The sequence below is a fragment of the Aquarana catesbeiana genome, linkage group LG06, assembly GCF_042186555.1.
Source record: "Aquarana catesbeiana isolate 2022-GZ linkage group LG06, ASM4218655v1, whole genome shotgun sequence".
NCBI classification, from domain to species: Eukaryota; Metazoa; Chordata; class Amphibia; order Anura; family Ranidae; genus Aquarana; species Aquarana catesbeiana.
In genome coordinates, this window is record NC_133329.1 from 103,399,551 (window position 1) to 103,422,515 (window position 22,965).

The 22,965-nt window shown below is 43.0% G+C and overlaps 1 protein-coding gene across 1 annotated transcript in view; it reads right to left on the bottom strand.

Annotated features, from left to right (window-relative positions):
- The window catches only part of TRAP1 (TNF receptor associated protein 1), a 35,878-nt gene that overhangs the window by 10,965 nt on the left and 1,948 nt on the right, over nt 1–22,965 (bottom strand). Inside the window, exons 2-8 of the mRNA XM_073636574.1 lie at nt 9,413–9,583; nt 5,181–5,263; nt 3,764–3,904; nt 3,112–3,183; nt 2,850–3,010; nt 1,692–1,801; nt 1,475–1,548 (exon numbers count right to left, since the gene is read on the bottom strand). Of these exons, the coding sequence (XP_073492675.1) occupies nt 1,475–1,548; nt 1,692–1,801; nt 2,850–3,010; nt 3,112–3,183; nt 3,764–3,904; nt 5,181–5,263; nt 9,413–9,583 (812 nt within the window). The remainder of the gene's footprint in view (nt 1–1,474; nt 1,549–1,691; nt 1,802–2,849; nt 3,011–3,111; nt 3,184–3,763; nt 3,905–5,180; nt 5,264–9,412; nt 9,584–22,965) is intronic.

The window sequence follows — 22,965 nt, forward strand, 5'->3', positions numbered from 1 at the left end:
TCTCACCTCATGATGTTTCAATGATCATGGGAACGGTGAGGAATCAGCCCAGAACTACAAAGAGAATCTTGTAAATGATCTCAAGGCAGCGGGGACCATAATCACCAAGAAAACAATTGGCAACACACTATACCGTGAAGGACTGAAATCCTGCAGTGTCCGCGAGGTCCCCCTGCTCAAGAAAGCACATGTGCAGGCCAATCTGAAGTTTACTAATGAACATCTGAATGATTCAGAGGAGAACTGGGTGAAAGTGTTGTGGTCAGATGAGACCTAAATCAAGCTTTTTGGCATCAACTCAACTTGCCGTGTTTGGAGGATGACGAATGCTGCCTATGACCCCAAAAAACACCATCCCCACCATCAAACATGGAGGTGGAAACATTATGCTTTGGTTTTTTTTTTCTGCTAAGGGGACAGGACAACTTCACCGCATCAAAGGGACAATGGATTGGGCCATGCACCGTCAAATCTTAGGTGGGAAACTTCTTCCCTCAGCCAGGGCACTGAAAATGGGTCGTGGATGGGAATTCCAACATGACAATGACCCAAAACACATGGCCAAGGAAACAAAGGAGTGGCTCAAGAAGAAGCACATTAAGGTCCTGGAGTGGCCTAGCCAGTCTCCAGACCTTAATCCCATAGAAAATATGTGGATGGAGCTGAAGGTTCGAAGGTACCTAAGCCTCGAAACCTTAATGACTTGGAGAGGATCTGCAAAAAGGGACAAAATCCCTCCTGAGATCTGTGCAAACTTGGTGGCCAACTACAAGAAACGTCTGACCTCTGATTGCCAACAAGGGTTTTGCCAAGGGGTCAAATGCTTACTTCACTCATAAAAATGCAAATCAATTTATAACTTTTTTAAAATAAGTTTTTCTGGATTTTTTTGTTGTTATTCTGTCTCTCACTGTTAAAATAAACCCATCGTTAAAATTATAGACTGATCATTTCTTTGTCAGTGGGCAAAAGTACACAATCAGCAGGGGATCAAATTCTTTTTTCCCTCACTGTAAAAAAAACAAATAAAAAAAAAAAAAACACTCATCTGTCCCCCACCAGCTCTAAGCCTGAGAACAGAGTGATCACATGAACGTTGATCATTCTCAGTCCGCTCTGAGCAGGTAGCGGTGACTGTTAGTGACAGCTCTATGCTTTGCCTCTGCAGCACTCGCCAGGCAGGAGAGGGGTGGGAGCGGATGGCTCAGATTCTTAGCGGCATACTGAGCCAGAGGTCAATCAGGTATCTGGGTGGATCTTGACACAATAGTCGGGATCCTTCCAGAGCATGGAGCAGCTCTGTGATATCATCTGAGAGCAGACATTAGCCCACTGTTGGTTGATTCCGGATTGTAGGAGAGCAAAAGCAAGTGCCCTCCAGTGCCCAATAGAAGAATGGCCAAAGCTTTGGCCATATTCTTTTTTTAGGGGGGATAGAAGGGCTGTGTTATGATTATTCACAATCACATCCTACCTGTAACGTATTAATCCTCTTTCCATTCAGGTAAAGGGGGAAGCTGACAAAGTTGCTGTATTTTGTTACCACCTCTGCAAAGAAACAAAAGAAAAGTCAACTAATCTACATGAATCAGTAGTGCATTTCCTACAGAAAAAAATCTAAAGTCATTGATGTTTATCGTTTATAATAGAAAAGAAAGACGAGATGATCACCAGGAACCTGAGAAACTCACCTTTCACTCTGTCCTCAGTGGCAAATTCCTTACATTCGTCCTTCAGATGGATGATGACCTTTGTTCCTGGCCTCACTCCACTGGCCTCTGCCAGCTCAAACACCCCAGACCTGAGGATTAGGAAGCAATCATGTAGACATATAGCAAACCGACCGACTAAAGCATGACTGATGTAGGTCCACTAGCCCCACTACTAATTCCTGATTACACTGAATGACCATCTTCCATACCACACTGCACTGGCAGACAGTGGCACCACTATTTCCTGGTTCAGCTTTGTAGCTTCCTGTTTGCCTGTCTACTTCCAGAATTTTTATTGGAAAATCAGCATAATCCCTTTTCTGATTCTCTGTCCAATGAGAAAACAGGTGATACAGGAAGCTGAAGCAGGAAACACAAGAGTCATCTTCCAGACTGTGCAGGGTGAAAGAGTGCGGGGATAACAAAACATGCTAAACAGAATCTCAAATCCTTTGGTGGGTAAACCCGCTGACATATACTGCATGTACTTCAAATGTGTCTGTGTCTTTAGCTGCTTGCTCAGAGCTCTGCTTTTAAAAGGTATTGGATAACTGGCATGCTTTCTTCATATAAAATGAATAGAGAACAGGGGAAAATATGATTCAATTAAATTTACAATTATTATAATGATGCATGTATGCTGAACGTATACTAGTACTGTGGCACTATTCTCTCCACATTTAAAGCAGACACTACTAATACATGTGGGGGAAAAAAAGCATGCTAAAACTGTCCTAACTCCTAAGACACTAAGCTAAAGCTGAGCTCTCCCACACTGTGCAGAGAAATACAGAACAAAAATGAGAAAGAGCAATAGCCATTTATTTTTCTGTCCAACCTCCTAGAAGCCAATACCTAGAGGTCTGCTGTGTTACCCATTGAAACTTACAAAAATAAGAAACGTCTGTCCAAAAGATTTACAGAAAAAGCCAAAATCAAACCATTTTCATATTTTCTTTGAACATCTGAAAATTCATAAAGCGCAAGCCCATAAAAAGCTACATCAAGCACATTTATACAGACAAACAACAAGCACTACACCTCCTGAAAACTGTGCTGATCATAAGGGAAGAGGGTATGGGACGGGGGGGATGGGGTGAATTCCATTCATGGAGTGGTTAAACATCTTTCACTTACCCATCAGATGTCCAGCAATACCCAGCACTTCCAGGCTCTGAAGACTGTGAGTAAACGACAACCTTATCCGCAACCATAAATGCCGAATAGAAACCAACACCAAACTGGCCAATAATCTTTCCAGAACTCTCAGCCTGATTCTGCAGAGCCTCCAAAAAGGCCTACAAGAGAAAGTAGTGCAGTACAGCAAACATATTGTACATACTGTGTTATAAACATCAACATATAGTATGCATATTTTCAATGTCAGCTGAGCTCCTACCTTAGATCCAGAACGAGCGATAGTCCCCAGGTTGGAGACCAGCTCCTCCTGTGTCATCCCCACTCCAGTGTCCTGCAGAACAAGGACAGATATATATATATTAAATTCATTTTCACCAGAGACACAAGGTGGAAACCATACAGGTTATTTCATTAACTCAAGTGTACCATCCCAGAATCATATTCCTTTACGGATTATTAAACATGAATGATGAACACTATTTATTTTTTAAATAATCAATACAATAAAATAGTATTTTTTTTTTTTTATTGATTTATGACTATGCGATTGAAGGTTAAATATTTTCCTACGGGGTACATTTAAAGTCCGATCCTAATGAATTCACTAAAAACACAAAGCTAAAATTGAGCAAAATGCTTCTGTACAGTGGATTAGAGGTGCCAGGCCTATTTTTTTTGCCTAATGTCTATCCTACCACTAAGTGTATGGCTTATAGCTGCTGTGTACTCGAACATTCTAGGAAAGTTTCATACAATCAACAACACACCCCTTTACCAAGAGTGGGAAGAAGACTACTAGCTGAAATTCAAAGATATTTACCACTAAGACTTAGTGCACTGACATAACAAAATGCATCTTCACCACTACTGTCAAGTATGATGCTACATTTCTGTTACCCAATTCCTCGTACCTGGATAGTGATGATCCCCTTATCACTGTCTGTCTGTAGGTGAATCTCCATCTCTGGCAAGCCATTCCCTTGGGAAAGGAGCTTGTGACGGAGTTTTTCAAGAGCATCACTGGCATTTGAGACCAGTTCCCGGATGAAGACCTGCCATGGGAAAAGCCATAAAGTCATAAACAAACATGAATTTTAATTACATTTTTATTCAATTGCTAGCTCCAGAGACCTCTGCCATCAATTTCATCATAATGAGCCTCATATATGAGGCCCTCCATTGTAATTTTTTTTAGCAACTATATACTTTTTCCCCTTTACCTGTTGCTAGAGCAAGTTGGAAGAGAAGGACAGGCTGCTCCTATTGCAAGTCAGGGATTGATTTATCAAAAAGAGTAATAGTCACTACTTTCACTATCCCTGTAGCGGTCTGATGCTATTGGCTACCACTGGTGCAAGTCTTTCCTGCACATAAGCAGGTCTCCCACATACAATTAGCATAACTACAAAGCTGTTTCTACAGCTTTTCTGTGAAACTCACCTGAACTGAACGAGCCGAATGTCCGGAGACATCAGCCAGTTCACAAAAAAACGCCTGGCTTCTGTCGGATGAGCATGCTGGAAAACCAGCAGCCGTCCGACTCCCGAATAGCACTCTCAGCCAATGGCGGAGAGCACTGATCGGAGTCCTCCTGTTAGAACACAAGAGCTCAGCAGGGGAGATCACTATATCTAACTGCACATAGTTAGTACAGCAGCTCTAATTGGTGTTTTTTTTTTAAGCCTAGTACACACGGGTCAAATGTGAGACGGCCAGTACATAAGAAAGCCGGCCGCTCAGCTGTCTTCTTCTGTTGGAAGGGACACGAGTTGATCTGCTTCCAATTGGTGCTCACGGCCAATGGCAGTCCCCCTGTCAGAACACAATAGCACAGCAGGGTAGATTGCTGTACTAACATCAAATAGGATAGTTAGTACAGGGGCTAGTCTTGAGCTGTCAGTATTTTTTCATTCAGCCCGCTGAGTTAAAACGGAAAAAAAACTAGTAGTGTGTACCAGGATTAGTGAGTTATGTATGCACCATGTATCAAATGCTATTAAATATTTTAAGCAAATAATAGCAAAACGATATAAAGAACATTTGCAAGAAAATTTGCAAACTTTAAACATTTATGAATCTGACCAATAACCATTATACTTTCCTTTAACCCCTTAATGACCAAGGGCACCAACATACACCCTTTGTGGCATCCCCTCCCTAGAACATAGATCTACAGTCTTGGGTGGAGGCTGATTTAAACTGGTGAGCCTATAAATCAGTAAAGATCTTGCTGGGGATTGTACCCTGTTCCACCCCACCCAAAATGTAGGTATCTGTTTTGGGTGATATTGGCCTTTAATGTGCATAAGTAGAGTCAAAAAGTTATACCTCTTTTTCAGAGTATAAAGAGCGGGCAACAATGTCCAACAGTTTCTTAGTCTCAGCCTGAAACTCGTGTTTAGAGGCAGAACCTAAAATAGAGTAGAAAAAAAGATTTTTAACCAATGGCAACAACCCTACTAGAGTATAGCACCAGTACATCAACAACTACAAAGGAATAATGCCCTACAAAGTTAGGCAAATAACTGAATCAACAAGAAGAAAATACTTATTTTTTTTACTCCTCACCCTGTAAAACTACTGTGCCAATGAGAAGAGGAAGTCCCGAGACAGCTGAAGCTCTCATGCACATCGCTGGATCGAGAGGGGGCTTAGGTGAGTATTGGAGGGGGGCTGGGGGAGCAGCATACAATGCATGAAGATAAAAACCTTCAGCCTTTACAAGCACTTTAGGAATTGATTTATGTCCCCTTTCTCCGGTACAAAATGTTGCAAGTTACAGTTATTAATACGTTCATTACTAAAGTGCTGTAATATTTTTTGGAAATTAAACAGGTGCCGCCTTAAATAAAGGGGTTGTAAAGGCATAAGGCTTTTCATCTTAATGCATTTTATGCATTAAGATAAAAAGTCTTCTGTGTGCAGCAGACCCCCCTAAGACTTACCTGAGGTCCCTCTCTGTCCAGCGATGTCCACGAGAGTCTCAGTCGTCTGAAATTCTCCTTCCCGATTGGCTGAGATGCAGCAGCGGCGCCATTGGCTCCCGCTGCTGTCAATCAAAATCAGCTAGCCAATCGGGGTGAGGTCGGGGCTCCAGATCTGAATGGACACGGAGCAGTTTACCTCGGCTCGGGTGCCCCCATAGCAAGCTGCTTGCTGTGGGGGCACTGAACAGGAGGTAGAGGCCAGAAGACAGGCCCGAGAAGAGGAGGATCGGGGCTGCTCTGTGCAAATCCACTGCAACAGAGCAGGTAAGTATAACATGTTTGTTATTTTTATAGGGAACAATACGAGACAATCACTTTAACCTAATTTAAAAGTCTAAAGTGACTCAATCAATGGCTTCTTGCAGTAAATTAATACATTTTATGTAATATTCTGACAGAACTTTATTCTAAAAAGTACAAAATCACTAGAACTAAAAGCAAACACATGTCCTCAGACATGCCTGAATTGGTGTCTATAATTGCATTTGAATACACCGTTTCTCCCAATCCCTTTCCTTTGCTGGTGATCAGTCATTGTTATGCCCCGTACACACAGTCGGATTTTCCGATGGAAAATGTCCGATCAGAGCGTGTTGTCGGAAATTCCGACCGTGTGTGGGCTCCATCGGACATTTTCCATCGGATTTTCCGACACACAAAGTTGGAGAGCAGGAGATAAAATTTTCCGACAACAAAATCCGTTGTCGGAAATTCCGATCGTGTGTACACAAATCCGACGGACAAAGTGCCACGCATGCTCAGAATAAATAAAGAGATGAAAGCTATTGGCCACTGCCCCGTTTATAGTCCCGACGTACGTGTTTTACGTCACCGCGTTTAGAACGATCGGATTTTCTGACAACTTTGTGTGACCGTGTGTATGCAAGACAAGTTTGAGCCAACATCCGTCGGAAAAAATCCTAGGATTTTGTTGTCGGAATGTCCGAACAAAGTCCGACCGTGTGTACGGGGCATTAGTCTTATTAGCTCTAAGTGATTGGTGAAAAAAGCTCATGGTTACATATGAACTGCTTCAAATGGGTGTTCTTTAACACCTTCCAAAGTGAAGAAACCACGCATACCATACCCTTGTGCTAACCAACAGCATTTCTGTAGTTACTTGGAAGCAAAAAGATTGTAAAGAACAAGTCTAGACCTTCTCCAATGACAGCACTGGCCTATGGTATGCCGGGAGGTGTAGTTCACTGGAATGAATCTATGTCACCAGCCTACAATGTAGGACTGGCAGTGCCATAGTCCCCTGTTAAACACTTCGAAATTAATTAAAAGAGATCATGGGAGGGTGAAATAAAGAAGAGGCTCAAACTATTTATTTTTTTGTGGAGGGGGGAATCATATCAGATTAATGGAGAGTGCATGTGTGTGTAGTGAAGGGAAGGAAAGAAAAGGGAGGAGGTTAAAACATTTTTTTTTGCCATTCCATGTATTTTAAAGCTGAACTCAAGCAGGAGGCGAGCTGTGGGTGGAATTATGGGTGGGCTGTAACAAAGAGCTTAGTTTACTCTGTTTCCTCTCACATTTGCATGACTGTCAATCAAGTCATGCAGACGTGAATTGGCTGGAAAGACTGGGGGTCTCATGAGCGGTCATTCAACCCATTGCTGCTCTGCATCTGCTGTCAGGTCGTTTCTTCATAAGGTGAGTTCAATACTGGTTCTAATATAGATCTGTGATGTCACTGGTTTTTGTCACTGGTGTGGCGCTCAAAACACATTGGCCGTTTTTAGATCAACAATTAAAATTATCTTGCTGCGTCAGTTCATTCTACGTAGACTTGCTGGAGGGCCTACAGAGATTCCGACAACTTCCTGGCATTAGTTTCCCAGCGAATTAGATATACCTACCTTTCTTAAGCCTGCTTGATCATTTTTGGACGCTTACGGGAACTGGATTCTCCCTGGAGTATCTTTTATTTCTCTCAGTGCAGGGATAGTTCCCTCTCCCCCCTGGTTATTCTCCTTTTTTCCTTACCCCTCCTTATTGTTTTCGATCATATCTATTGCTAGCTGGTCATAATATGTTAATTGGTTGACCGTTTTTGAAATGTAGCAGCTAAGCTGCAAATTTGTTTTTCCTTTGGTTAAATTTAGTTTAGCTTTGTTTATATGCTATTGGTGTGCTTCACTTATGAACATTTGTGGTTATTATAATACTACACACACAAGCTTGTGTTTTCCGTACTTTACTCGCAGGTACATTTGAGTTTATCATTGTTTATTGCCGTATTTTCTCTCCCTAGCATTTAGCTGGATTTTATTGTAATGGTGTACACGATTTTATACTACGGAATTATACTCAATTTCTTGTAATAATCTGAATAAACAGTTATTTGACCTAAAATTATCTTGGATTTTTTTTTTTTTTAATCCGATTTTGGTCTGCAATTCTATATTGTATTTCTATGGTTTGAGTTATTGTCGGGTGCCCATTGAGGGAAGCTTTGCTCTGTGGGAGCCACCTCGCCAGAGCTGTTGAGCTTGTTCGAACTTTTCCTTTATCTGACTACACTAGCAAGTCTAAAAGTTCCAAGTGCCTCCAAGTATGCTGTTTTGGAATATTTCCCAGCACCGCTGAGTATGCTGTTCTGGAGTCCATTCAACTTATACAGGCATGGATGGGTGGGAGTGACTGAGGATCTCAGCAGCCTGGGACTCCCCATCGTAAAGAGAGGAAACATATTAATGTCACCGCAGATAGGCATGAACTACACAAAGGCAGTTAACATGGCCAGTGGACCTGGTCAAGGAGGGAGCATAGCGGCCATAGAACTTACAAATAATAACTAATACTACTGACCAAAGTCCAGCTATGAAAATTATGTTTTATAGCAACTGTTAGTTCTAACTTCTTTTGGGAAAAACAAGCTTTAGGAGAAATAAACATCTCCAACTCTCCTTCCTCTATTATCTTGCTTTAAAGGAATTGTAAAGGAAGATGTTTTTTTATCTTAATGAGTTCAAATAAAAAGCATTCTGTGTGCAGCAGTCTCCCCTGTGCCCCCTAATACTTACCTGAGGTCCCTCTCTCTGTCCAGCGATGTCCACAAATGTCTTGACAGTCCGAGATTCTCCTTCATGATTGGCTAAGACACAGCAGTGGCGCCATTGGCTCCCGCTGCTGTCAATGAAAGTCAGCTAGCCAAGAAAGGGTGCGGGGCTCCGTGTCGGAATGGACACAGGGAGCCATGACTCGGGTGCCCGCATAACAAGCTGCTTGCTGTGGGGGCACTGAATAGGAGGGAGGGGCCAGGAGAGTGAAGAGGGACCCGAGGAGGATCTGGGCTGCTCTGAGCAAAACCACTGCAACAGAGGAGGTACGTATAACATGTTTGTTATTTTTATAGGAAAAAAAAATTGTGCCTTTTCAATCACTTTAACCCTCATGTCTAGAGGAATGCGTTTATTAAACCCCTTTGTTGAACACCTAATTCATAGCAATTATTTCTGTGTTTTCTGTGCAGTAGATATCAGACCGTTCTTCCTTCAGATACCTGATACTCACTATATTTTGTAAATTTAGTTAGTCGGCTATACAAGAGATAGGGCTTGTTACCTTGCACGCTCTCAGTGTCAGAAATGATGGTATGTATGGGTGGTTCCTCCTCCTTACTCTCTGCAGTCTGTGTGCTGTATCTCCGGAAGGCTGTGGCACTGAGGGAACAAAGACTGTTTCTGGAGGAGGACAATGAATGCCAGGTAGATGGTTGGCATCTGTGGATATAGCCTAGAGGAAAAACAAGCAGTCACTCATTTTAGTTCATGCACAATATGAATATTCATTATGTTAAATGTTACATAGTTAACTCCTTGCCATAATTTCAATACTTTATTAAACTGTATGTTAAAAATACATCTCAACAATACATGCCCATTTCCCACGTTTTGCCTCTTAAAAAAAAAAAAAAAAAAAAAAAAAGACGATGCCTGTACAGAAAAATACCTGTTGAGTTGTCAGAAATCCAGTGAGCTCCTAACGTCATGTGTTCTCTGCCAATGCTGCACTGAAATCTCAGGCAGTTATCAGCTCTATCCAGCTATCTCTGGTCTACAGAACACCTTCTGTAGAGATAAGGGGGGAGGGTGTTCTATAGTTCTAACACAACATGTCCTAGGGTGACAATGCTGCTCTTCCATAGATACAGTATAGTGAGTAAGCTTTGTGATGAAGTGTTTTACTGGCTGGATCACCAGGTAAAACTATATATTTTATATATATATATATATATATATATATATATATATATATATATATATATATATATATATATCACACATACATATGTATATATATATATATATATATATATATATATATATTTATATTAGAGGTCGACCGATATATCGGCCGGCCGATATTTGGCTTTTTTTTACTTAATCGGCATCCGCTGATTGTGCTGATAAAAAAAGCTGATTATAACTTCAGCGGGACTTGCAAATGACTTCGAAGTCAATGCAAGTTGCCTGAAGTTATCTGTGGAAAGACTTCTCTCCTCTCTGGGCAGCCTGCCAAATCTGATAAGAAGAAACATTGCATCTCTTCAGGTTCTTTTATCAATAGACTGAACTCCCTGTGTAGAAGCTCTCAGTTTAACCATTTAAAGACTAAATCTTTTCTGACACTTGTTGCTTACAAGTAAAAATCCTGTATTTTCTGCTAGAAAATCACTTAGAACCCCCAAACATTATATATATATATATATATATATATATATATATATATATATATATATATATATTTTTAGCAGAGACCCTAGGAAATAAAATAGCGGTTGTTGCAATATTTTATGTCACACAGTATTTGCGCAGCGGTCTTTCAAACGCAATTTTTTTTTTAAAAAATACACTAATGAAAAAAAAAAATTAAAAAATAAGCAGGTAAAGTTAGCCCATTTTTTTTCGTCCAAAAGTTTTGATTACCTGTTTTTGTGTATTTAATATTTAAGATATAGTTTTTTTTTTTAATCTAAATTATACATACAAGTGAACTAATTGGAGGTTTGTTTTGTTTAATAAATGTTTAAATGTAAAAAAATTTCTGTATCACTTATTACTTAAGGCTGCTCTCGCACTGGAGCGGACAGGCGTTGACGGTAAAACGCTGTTAGTTTTAGCGGTGCTTTACCGTCATTTTAGCGGCGCTATTCGGCTGCTAGCAGGGTGCTTATAACCCAGCTAGCGGCCGAGGAAGGGGTTAAATGCACCCCTGAAGCGCTGCTGCCGAAACGCTTTGCAGGCACTTCGGCAGCGGTGCGCATTCATTTCAATGGGCAGGAGTGGTGGAGGAGCGGTATACACCGCTCCAAAGGTGCTGCTTGCAGGACTTTTTAACATCCTGCCAGCACATCGCCTCAGTGTGAAAGCATTCGAGCTTTTACACTGACACTGCAGGGGAGCCGTTTTACAGGCACTTTACAGGCACTATTTTAAGCCCAAAAGCGCCTGAAAAACACCCCAGTGTGAAAGGGGTCTAACTGTTAGATTTTAAGAGATGAAGGGAAAAAAAAAAAAAAAAAAAAAAGAAAAAAAATCGGCCTAATATATCGGCCCAAAAAAATCGGCATCATATATCGGCCACCGCGATTTCTAAATATCGGCATCGGCCAGAGAAAAACCCATATCGGTCGACCTCTTATATATACATATATATATTTTTTTTTTTCTTAAAAGGCCCAAATTATTATTATACAGGAAATATATAGCGCCAACAGTTTGCGCAGTGCTTTACAATATAAAAGAGAGACAATACAGCAACAATATAATTCAATACAGGAGGATTAGGAGGGCCCTACTCCTGGGAGCTTACAATCTAATAGAGAAGGGCTGGTGAAACAAAAGGTAAAAACTGGGAGGGATGAACTGATGAAAGAAATAGAAAGATTTGGTTATTAGCTGAAGGCAGGATAGGCTTCTCTGAAGAGATGAGTTTTCAGGGAGTGCCTAAAAGTGGACGGAGTAAGAGATAGCCAGAAAGAATGGGGTAGAGAGTTCCAGAGGATAGGAGAGGCTCTGGAGAAGCACATGGGAAGAGGAGGCAAGAGAGCTAGAGAGCAGGAGGAACGGAGAAAAGGGTTTAGGTGAAATCTGGAGACAAGATTGGTGATGTAGCTGTGGGCAGAGTTGTAAATGGCTTTGTATGTTATTGTTTTGAATTTTATTTGTTGGCCAATGGAAAGCCAGTGGAGGAATTGGTGGAGAGGGGTGGCAGACACTGAACGGTTGGTAAGGTGGAGTCTGGCAGCTGCATCCATTATAGACTGAAGAGGGGATAGCCTGCAAAGAGTTAGGCCAATGCATTAAAAACATCATTTAGCAACTAGGGTTGTCCCGATACCACTTTTTTAGGACCGAGTACAAGTACCGATACTTTTTTTCAAGTACTTGCCGATACCGATTCTTTTTTTTTTTAATGTCACGTGACAGTTTTTTTTTTTTTTTTTTTTAACAATGCTTTCTTTTTTTTCGGGGGGGGGGGGGGGGACGGTGTCTGTGTTTTTGTTTTTTATTTACAATTTTTATTTTTTACAATAATATTTTTTTTATTCATTTTTGCAATATGTTTTTTTTTTTTTTTTTTTAAATCAGCCCTGTTGGGGGGCTTTGGTGAGATATCATGGGTCTTAACAGACCTCTGATATCTCCCCCCTTGAGACAGAGAAAGAGGCAGAGGATAGAGATTCCCCAGTCCCTTTCTCTGCAGCCTCAGCTGCACTGAGAATGAATGGAGAGAAGACAGCGGCTCCTCTCCATTCATAAACTGACACATTGTAATCACAGGAGATTACAATGTTTCAGTTATGTGAATGGACAGAGTCAGCTGACTCTATCCATTCACAAAGGAAGGAGGAGGGGGAGAACGGAGGGGACAGCGGAGAGGCACAGCAGAATGGAGGAACGGAACGGAGGGGGACAGAGAAGGAGAGGGGGACAGAGGAACAGAGGAACGGAGGGGGACAGATAAGGAGAGGGGGACAGAGGAACGGAACGGAGGGGGACAGATAAGGAGAGGGGGACAGAGGAACGGAACGGAGGGGGACAGATAAGGAGAGGGGGACAGAGGAACAGAACGGAGGGGGACAGAGAAGGAGAGGGAGACAGAGGAACGGAACGGAGGGGGACAGAGAAGGAGAGGGGGACAAAGGAACGGAACGGAGGGGGACAGAGAAGGAGAGGGGGACAGAGGAACGGAACGGAGGGGGACAGAGGAACGGAACGGAGGGGGACAGAGAAGGAGAGGGGGACAGAGGAACGGAACGGGACAGATAAGGAGAGGGGGACAGAGGAACGGAGGAACGGAACGGAGGGGGACAGAGAAGGAGAGGGGGACAGAGGAACGGAACGGAGGGGGACAGATAAGGAGAGGGGGACAGAGGAACGGAACGGAGGGGGACAGATAAGGAGAGGGGGACAGAGAAGGAGAGGGGGACAGAGGAACGGAACGGAGGGGGACAGATAAGGAGAGGGGGACAGAGGAACGGAGGAACAGAACGGAGGGGGACAGATAAGGAGAGGGGGACAGAGGAACGGAGGAACAGAACGGAGGGGGACAGATAAGGAGAGGTGGACAGAGGAACGGAGGAACGGAACGGAGGGGGACAGATAAGGAGAGGGGGACAGAGGAACGGAGTGGGCATGGAGGAGGATGAGGTGACAGTCAGCGGTGATCATCGTTACAAGCACCAATCATCGCTTTATGTCACTGAAAGCCGCGGGGGGGGAAGCTTGTAACTCCCCCACACGCCGATCACCGCTGACTGTCATAGTATCGGCGGAAGCATCGGGAGCATTTGCCCAAGTACAAGTACTTGGGCAAATGCTTGGTATCGGTGCCGATACCAATACTAGTATCGGTATCGGGACAACCCTATTAGCAACCACATCTAAAAAGGTAGGTAAACGGCAAATTTTTGTTTTTGGGTTTAACCACTTAAGGACCGCCTCACGCCGATGTACGTCGGCAAGGCGGCACGGGCAGGCAAAATCACGTACATGTACGTGATTTGCCTCCCGCGGGTGGGGGGTCCGATCGGACCCCCCCCCCCCCGGTGCCCGAGGCGGTCTTGTTTTGTCCCCCGGCGATCGGAGGTGAGGGGGAGGCCATCCGTTCGTGGCCCCCCCTCGCGATCGCCGCCGGCCAATCAGATCACTTCCTTTGCTGCTGTATGCTAAACAGCAGCAAAGGAAATGATGTCATCTCTCCTCGGCTCAGTATTTTCCGTTGCAGCGCCGAGGAGAGAAGACTTCACTGTGAGTGCACCAACACTACACAACACAGTAGAACATGCCAGGCACACAAAACACCCCGATCCCCCCCCCCCGATCGCCCCCCAATCACCCCCCCCCCCCCCCCCCCGTCACAAACTGACACCAGCAGTTTTTTGTTTTTTTTTTTCTGATTACTGCATTGGTGTCAGTTTGTGACAGTTACAGTGTTGGGACAGTAAGTATTAGCCCCCTTTAGGTCTAGGGTACCCCCCTAACCCCCCCTAATAAAGTTTTAACCCCTTGATCACCCCGTCACCAGTGTCACTAAGCGATCATTTTTCTGATCGCTGTATTAGTGTCGCTGGTGACGCTAGTTAGTGAGGTAAATATTTAGGTTCGCCGTCAGCGTTTTATAGCGTCAGGGACCCCCATATACTACCTAATAAATGTTTTAACCCCTTGATTGCCCCTAGTTAACCCTTTCACCACTGATCACCGTATAACTGTTACGGGTGACGCTGATTAGTTCGTTTATTTTGTATAGTGTCAGGGCACCCGCCGTTTATTACCGAATAAAGGTTTAGCCCCCTGATCGCCCGGCGGTGATATGCGTCGCCCCAGGCAGCGTCAGATTAGCGCCAGTACCGCTAACACCCACGCACGCGGCATACGCCTCCCTTAGTGGTATAGTATCTGATCGGATCAATATCTGATCCGATCAGATCTATACTAGCGTCCCCAGCAGTTTAGGGTTCCCAAAAACGCAGTGTTAGCGGGATCAGCCCAGATACCTGCTAGCAACTGCGTTTTGTCCCTCCGCCCGGCCCAGCCCAAGTGCAGTATCGATCGATCACTGTCACTTACAAGGCACTAAACGCATAATTGCAGCGTTCGCAGAGTCAGGCCTGATCCCTGCGATCGCTAACAGTTTTTTTGGTAGCATTTTGGTGAACTAGCAAGCACCAGCCCCAGGCAGCGTCAGGTTAGCGCCAGTACCGCTAACACCCACGCACGCACCGTACACCTCCCTTAGTGGTATAGTATCTGAACGGATCAATATCTGGTCCGATCAGATCTATACTAGCGTCCCCAGCAGTTTAGGGTTCCCAAAAACGCAGTGTTAGAGGGATCAGCCCAGATACCTGCTAGCAGACATGGGGGTAAGTCACACATGTGCAAGTCACAAGCAAGTCTCAAGTCTTAACCTTCAAGTCATAAGCAAGTCCCAAGTTACTGTGGCGAAAAGCAAGCAAGTCAAGTCGAGTCCCTGCTAGAAGTCAAGCAAGTCAAGTCAAGTCATTTATTTTGGTCAAGTCACAAATTAAGTCAAAATACTGATCTACCCCATTTCCATCCTTAAAATTAGTTAAAAGTCAGTTTTCAGGAAAGGTTTTGTTTCATTTTCAACATTAACAAAACTGCTTAGTGCTTTTTTCTTGACACAGCACTGGTGGTGCCAAGTCATTGCAAGTCATTGCAAGTCAAATAGCCCAAGTCAAAGTCAAGTCGCAAGTCATTAGTGGCAAGTCAAAGTCAAGTCGAGTCATTTATTTAATTTTGTCAAGCAAGTCGCAAGTCCTCAAAAAGGTGACTCGAGTCCGACTCGAGTCAAGTCATGTGACTCGAGTCCCCCACCTCTGCCTGCTAGCACCTGCGTTTTGCCCCTCCGCCCAGCCCAGCCCAGCCCAGCCCAGCCCAGCCCACCCAAGTGCAGTATCGATCGATCACTGACACTTACAAATCACTAAACGCATAACTGCAGCGTTCGCAGAGTCAGGCCTGATCCCTGCGATCGCTAACAGTTTTTTTGGTAGCATTTTGGTGAACTGGCAAGCACCAGCCCCAGGCAGCGTCAGGTTAGCGCCAGTACCGCTAACACACACGCACGCGCCGTACACCTCCCTTAGTGGTATAGTATCTGAACGGATCAATATCTGATCCGATCAGATCTATACTAGCGTCCCCAGCAGTTTAGGGTTCCCAAAAACGCAGTGTTAGCGGGATCAGCCCAGATACCTGCTAGCACCTGCGTTTGCCCTTCCGCCCGGCCCAGCCCACCCAAGTGCAGTATCGATCGATCACTGTCACTTACAAAACACTAAACGCATAACTGCAGCGTTCGCAGAGTCAGGCCTGATCCCTGCGATCGCTAACAGTTTTTTTGGAAGCTTTTTATTGAACTGGCAAGCACCAGCGGCCTAGTACACCCCAGTCGTAGTCAAACCAGCACTGCAGTAACACTTGGTGACGTGGCGAGTCCCATAAGTGCAGTTCAAGCTGGTGAGGTGGCAAGCACAAGTAGTGTCCCGCTGCCACCAAGAAGACAAACACAGGCCCGTCGTGCCCATAATGCCCTTCCTGCTGCATTCGCCAATCCTAATTGGGAACCCACCACTTCTGCAGCGCCCGTACTTCCCCCATTCACATCCCCAACCAAATGCAATCGGCTGCATGAGAGGCATTTTTATGTCCTCCCGAGTACCCCTACCCAACGAACCCCCCCAAAAAAGATGTCGTGTCTGCAGCAAGCGCGGATATAGACATGACACCCGCTATTATTGTCCCTCCTGTCCTGACAATCCTGGTCTTTGCATTGGTGAATGTTTTGAACGCTACCATGCACTAGTTGAGTATTAGCGTAGGGTACAGCATTGCACAGACTAGGCACACTTTCACAGGGTCTCCCAAGATGCCATCGCATTTTGAGAGACCCGAACCTGGAACCGGTTACAGTTATAAAAGTTAGTTACAAAAAAAGTGTAAAAAAAAAAAAAAAAATATAAAATAAAAAAAAATAGTTGTCGTTTCATTGTTCTCTCTCTCTCTCTCTATTCTCTCTCTCTATTGTTCTGCTCTTTTTTACTGTATTCTATTCTGCAATGTTTTATTGTTATTATGTTTTATCATGTTTGTTTTTCAGGTATGCAATTTTTTATACTTTACCGTTTACTGTGCTTTATTGTTAACCATTTTTTTGTCTTCAGGTACGCCATTCACGACTTTGAGTGGTTATACCAGAATGATGCCTGCAGGTTTAGGTATCATCTTGGTATCATTCTTTTCAGCCAGCGGTCGGCTTTCATGTAAAAGCAATCTTAGCAGCTAATTAGCCTCTAGACTGCTTTTACAAGCCGTGGGAAGGAATGCCCCCCCCCACCGTCTTCCGTGTTTTTCTCTGGCTCTCCTGTCTCAACAGGGAACCTGAGAATGCAGCCGGTGATTCAGCCAGCTGACCATAGAGCTGATCAGAGACCAGAGTGGCTCCAAACATCTCTATGGCCTAAGAAACCGGAAGCTACGAGCATTTTATGACTTAGATTTCGCCGGATGTAAACAGCGCCATTGGGAAATTGGGGAAGCATTTTATCACACCGATCTTGGTGTGGTCAGATGCTTTGAGGGCAGAGGAGAGATCTAGGGTCTAATAGACCCCAATTTTTTCAAAAAAGAGTACCTGTCACTACCTATTGCTATCATAGGGGATATTTACATTCCCCGAGATAACAATAAAAATGATTAAAAAAAAAAAAAAAAAAAAAAAAAAAAATGAAAAGGAACAGTTTAAAAATAAGATAAAAAAGCAAAAAAATAATAAAGAAAAAAAAAAAAAAAAATGAAAAGGAACAGTTTAAAAATAAGATAAAAAAGCAAAAAAATAATAAAGAAAAAAAAAAAAAAAAAAAGCACCCCTGTCGCCCCCTGCTCTTGCGCTAAGGCGAACGCAAGCGGCGGTCTGTCGTCAAACGTAAACAGCAATTGCACCATGCATGTGAGGTATCACCGCGAAGGTCAGATCGAGTGCAGTAATTTTAGCAGTAGACCTCCTCTGTAAATCTAAAGTGGTAACCTGTAAAGGCTTTTAAAGGCTTTTAAAAATGTATTTATTTTGTTGCCACTGCACGTTTGTGCGCAATTGTAAAGCATGTCATGTTTGGTATCCATGTACTCGGCCAAAGATCATCTTTTTTATTTCATCAAACATTTGGGCAATATAGTGTGTTTTAGTGCATTAAAATTTAAAAAAGTGGGCTTTTTCCCCAAAAAATGCGCTTGAAAAATCGCTGCGCAAATACTGTGTGAAAAAAAAAATGAAACACCCACCATTTTAAACTGTAGGGCATTTGCTTTAAAAAAATATATAATGTTTGGGGGTTCAAAGTAATTTTCTCGCAAAAAAAAAAAATAACTTTTTCATGTAATCAAAAAGTGTCAGAAAGGGCTTTGTCTTCAAGTGGTTAGAAGAGTTGGTGATGTGTGACATAAGCTTCTAAATGTTGTGCATAAAATGCCAGGACAGTTCAAAACCCCCCCAAATGACCCCATTTTGGAAAGTAGACACCCCAAGCTATTTGCTGAGAGGCATGTGGAGTCCATGGAATATTTTATATTGCGACACAAGTTGTGGGAAAGAGACAATTTTTTTTTTTTTTTTTGCACAAAGTTGTCACTAAATGATATATTGCTCAAACATGCCATGGGAATATGTGAAATTACACCCCAAAATACATTCTGCTGCTTCTCCTGAGTACGGGGATACCACATGTGTGAGACTTTTTGGGAGCCAAGCCGCGTACGGGACCCCGAAAACCTGTCCGCTCAGCTGTCGGCTAATTGCCAGCTCCAATCTCTCTCCACAGTGACTCACCTGTTGATGATATCCTGCTCGTCAGTCCTGTCTACTTAAGCCGTCCAGCCCAGATGACCTCTGCCTTCACCTTGGTCACATCTCTAGAGAAGCTCTCCTGTTAAAGATTTGCTTGGCTGACATTCTTTCTGGCTCCAGATCCTGCTTGCTGTTCTACTACGCTCATCTCTGGCTCCCTGACATTTTGGCTTGTCTGACTATCCGTTCCGGTTCCTGAACTCTGGTTATGTTTTGACTACGTTTACCTTTTTATTATTAATAAACAAGTGTGATTTAACTGTACTTCTGTCTTAATCTGATACATGGTTTGTGACAGAGACAGACTATTTACCACTGACAGGGTTGTTTAAATTACCAGCTTTTATTTCTGTGTGTAAAGCACTAACCTCAAAAGGAAAAAAAACTGTTGGCTTTAACTAAAGTATTAGTTGGAGTTCAGCTTTAATTTGTCAGTGTATTTAACTCTCTTGGTACTTCTAACACTCCTGTCCCTCAGACTGGCAATGCTGCCGTCCAAAGGTGCTCCCACTGCTCCTTCATCCAGAGTAGAGCATTCCAATACATGAGGTGTGTTCCTTGACACACAACCAGGGGAAAGCAGAAAAGAACCCCCCCCCCCCCAAAAAAAAAAACAAAAACAAAAAAAAACCGAATGCAGACACTACATCAAATGATTGGTAAGCTGCAATATATATTTGTTTTAGGCTTTAATACCGCTTTAAGTTGAAGCTACCACTATACCCTCCTGCACCTCACTACTGGCAATTCTTTGTGAAAGACAACCTCAATGACCAATGGTTAGGCATCAGAAGTGGGAGAGACAAGCACAACTGATGTGGCTATTTGCAAAGTAGAGCTGAAAGAGCTTCAGTGACCAAATATTCAGGCACTGACCCATTTAAGACCGTCCAACAGATACTGTATGTGTAGAGGTAAAAGGGTGGGGTTTTAAACCCACATCCTGAACATACAGTGCCTTGCAAAAGTATTCACTCCCCCTTGGCATTTTTTGTGTTTTGTTGCCTCACAACCTGGAATTAACCTGGATTGTTTGAGGATTTGCATCATTTAATTTACAGAACATGCCCACAACTTTGAAGATGTGTGTTTTTTTTTTTTATTGTGAAGCAAACAACAGAAAAAATCAATGTGCACAACTATTCACCCCCCTAAAGTCAATACTTTGTAGAGCCACCTTTTGCGGCTATCACAGCTCCAAGTCGCTTTGGATAAGTCTCTATGAGCTTGCCACATCTTACCACTGGAATTTTTGCCCATTCCTCCTTACAAAACTGCTCCAGCTCCTTCAAGTTGGATGGTTTGCGCTTGTGAACAGCAATCTTTAAGTCTGACCACAGAATTTCTATTGGATTGAGGTCTGGGCTTTGACTAGGCCATTCCAAGATATTTACGCGTTTCCCCTTAAACCTCTCAATTGTTGATTTAGCAGTGTGTTTGGGGTCATTGTCCTGCTGGAAGGTGAACCTCCGTCCTAGCTTCAAATCAAACACAGAGTGGTACAGGTTTTGCTCAAGAATATCCCTGTATTTAGCACCATCCATCTTTTCCTCAACTCTGACCAGTTTCGAAGTCCCGATTGCTGAAAAACATCCCCACAGCATGATGCTGCAACCACCATGTTTCACTGTGGGGATGGTGTTCTTTGGGTGATGTGATGTGTTGGGTTTGCAGACATAGTATTTTCTTTGATGGCCAAAAAGTTCAATCTTAGCCTCATCAGACCAGAGCACCTTCCTCCATACATTTTGGGAGTCTCCCACATGCCTTTTCACAAACTTAAAACGTGCCATTTTGTTTTTTGCTGAAAGTAATAGCCTTCTTCTGGTCACTCTGCCATAAAGCCCAACTCTATGGAGCGTACGGCTTATTGTCGTCCTATGTACAGATACTCCAGTCTCTGCTGTGGAACTCTGCAGCTCCTTCAGGGTTACCTTAGGTCTCTGTGCTGCCTCTCTGATTATTGCCCTCCTTGCCCAGTCCGTGAGTTTTGGTGTGCGGCCGTCTCTTGGCAGGTTTTCTGTTGTGCCATGTTCTTTCCATTTGGTTATGATAGATTTGATGGTGCTCCTAGGGATCATCAAAGATTTGGATATTTTTTTTTATAACCTAACCCTGACTTGTACTTCTCAACAACATTGTCCCTTACTTGTTTGGAGAGTTCCTTGGTCTTCATGGCAGTGTTTGGTTAGTGGTACCTCTTGCTTAGGTGTTGCAGCCTCTGGGGCCTTTCAAAAAGGTATGTATATGTAATGACAGATCATGTGACACTTAGATTGCACACAGGTGGCCATCATTTTACTAATTATGTGACTTCTGAAGGTAATTGGTTGCATCAGAGATTTTTATGGGCTTCATAACAAAGGGGGTGAATACATACGCACATGCCAATTATCAGTTTTTTATTTCTGAAAAATAGTTTTATGTTTATATTTTTCTAATTTTACTTCTCCAACTTAGACTATTGTGTTCTGATCCATCACATATAATTCAGATTAAAAAAACATTGAACTAAAGGCTGTAATGTAACAAAATAGGTAAAAAGCCAAGGGGGTGAATACTTTTGCAAGGCACTGTATGCGTCGCTGGGCAGCCAGTGTTTATGTGCTGAGAGCTTGCTCACACAAAGGTTGAGTTGTTGCTGACAGCTCTCGGTCTGGGCTACAGATCAGTAGCTGGCTGAATCGACTTCTAATCATCATCTGACCACTGTGACCGTGATCACAATCCTTCCTGCACCCCAAATGCTCCAAACTGTTTAAAAGGACGCCAAGGTGGGCGGGAAGGTATGCAGAAATGATGAAACATCCACGACAAGCAGTCTGTGGAAGGTAGATGTATGCCAGTTACTATGTTGTAACTTTCCTGACCTTGTCCTGACTGGAGGGGTCAGTGTGCTGCAGTGAAGCAATATGTACATATCAGTTAGCTTACTGGACCAATGTGTGCTTATTCTGATCAATCCAACATACATGCACACTTCTACTTTTTGTGTATATTTTTTTACCATACTAAGAACAAAACAATAAATCGGGATTACACAACCTCCAGCTCAACTCCTCTTGTTCAACAGCAAACACCAGGATTAATAAACTGAGAGGAATTCTTACACATTACAAAATTGCCTGATGGCAGTTTGGCAAAAATCACTGACACCAGAAGACCATTGTAAAAATATAAAGAAGTTCAAACAGTTACCAATAAATGACACGGCACTGTTTTCACAGTTCCCAAATGACACCAAACCACATGTGAACATTCAGTAGATTTACTTGTAGCTTCTTGGAAGTGGTCGAGGGGCAGAAATACTACCTATTTTTATGATAGGATATTTATTATAGCAAAAAGTAAGATATAGTGTTTTTTTTTCTAAATTGTCGCTCTTCCTTTGTTTATAGCGCAAAAAATAAAAACCACAGAGGTGATCAAATGCCACCAAAAGAAAGCTCTATTTGTGGGAAAAAATTTTTGTTTGGGTACAACGTCGCACGACTGCGCAATTGTGAGTTAAAGCGATGCAGTGCCAAATCGCAAAAAATGGCCTAGTCATTGAGCAGCCAAATCTTCCGGGGCTGAAGTGGTTAAACAATGCTCGATTGGTACTAAGGGGCCCAAAGTGTGCCAAGAAAATATCCCCCACATCATTACACCACCACCAGCCTGAACCATTGATACAAGGCAGGATGGATCCATGCTTTCATGTTGTTTACACCAAATTCTGACCCGACCATCTGATTGTCGCAGCTGAAATCGAGACTCATTAGACCAGGCAATTTTTTTCCAATCTCTATTGTCTAATTTGGTGATCCTGTGCGAATTGTAGTCTTAGCATAGCTTGGTGTAACGAGTGGTTATTTGAGTTAGTGTTGCCCATTCTCCTCTGACATCAACAAGGCATTTTCATCCACACTACTTCCGCTCACTGGATATTTTCTCTTTTTCAGACCATTCTCTGTAATCCCTAGAGATGGTTGTGTGAGAAAATCCCAGTAGATCAGCAGTTTTTGAAAGACTCAGACCAGCCCGTCTGGCACCAACAACCATGCCACGTTCAAAGTAACTTAAATCCACTTTCTTTCCCATTCTGATGCTCGGTTTGAACTTCAGCAAGCCGTCTTCACCATGTCTAGAAGCCTAAATGCATTGAGTTGCTGTCATGTGATTGGCTGATTAGCAACAGAGAATTGAACATAATTTTAAAAATAAAGACCCCCCAGTGTACGGCCAGCTTTAGGGTTTGT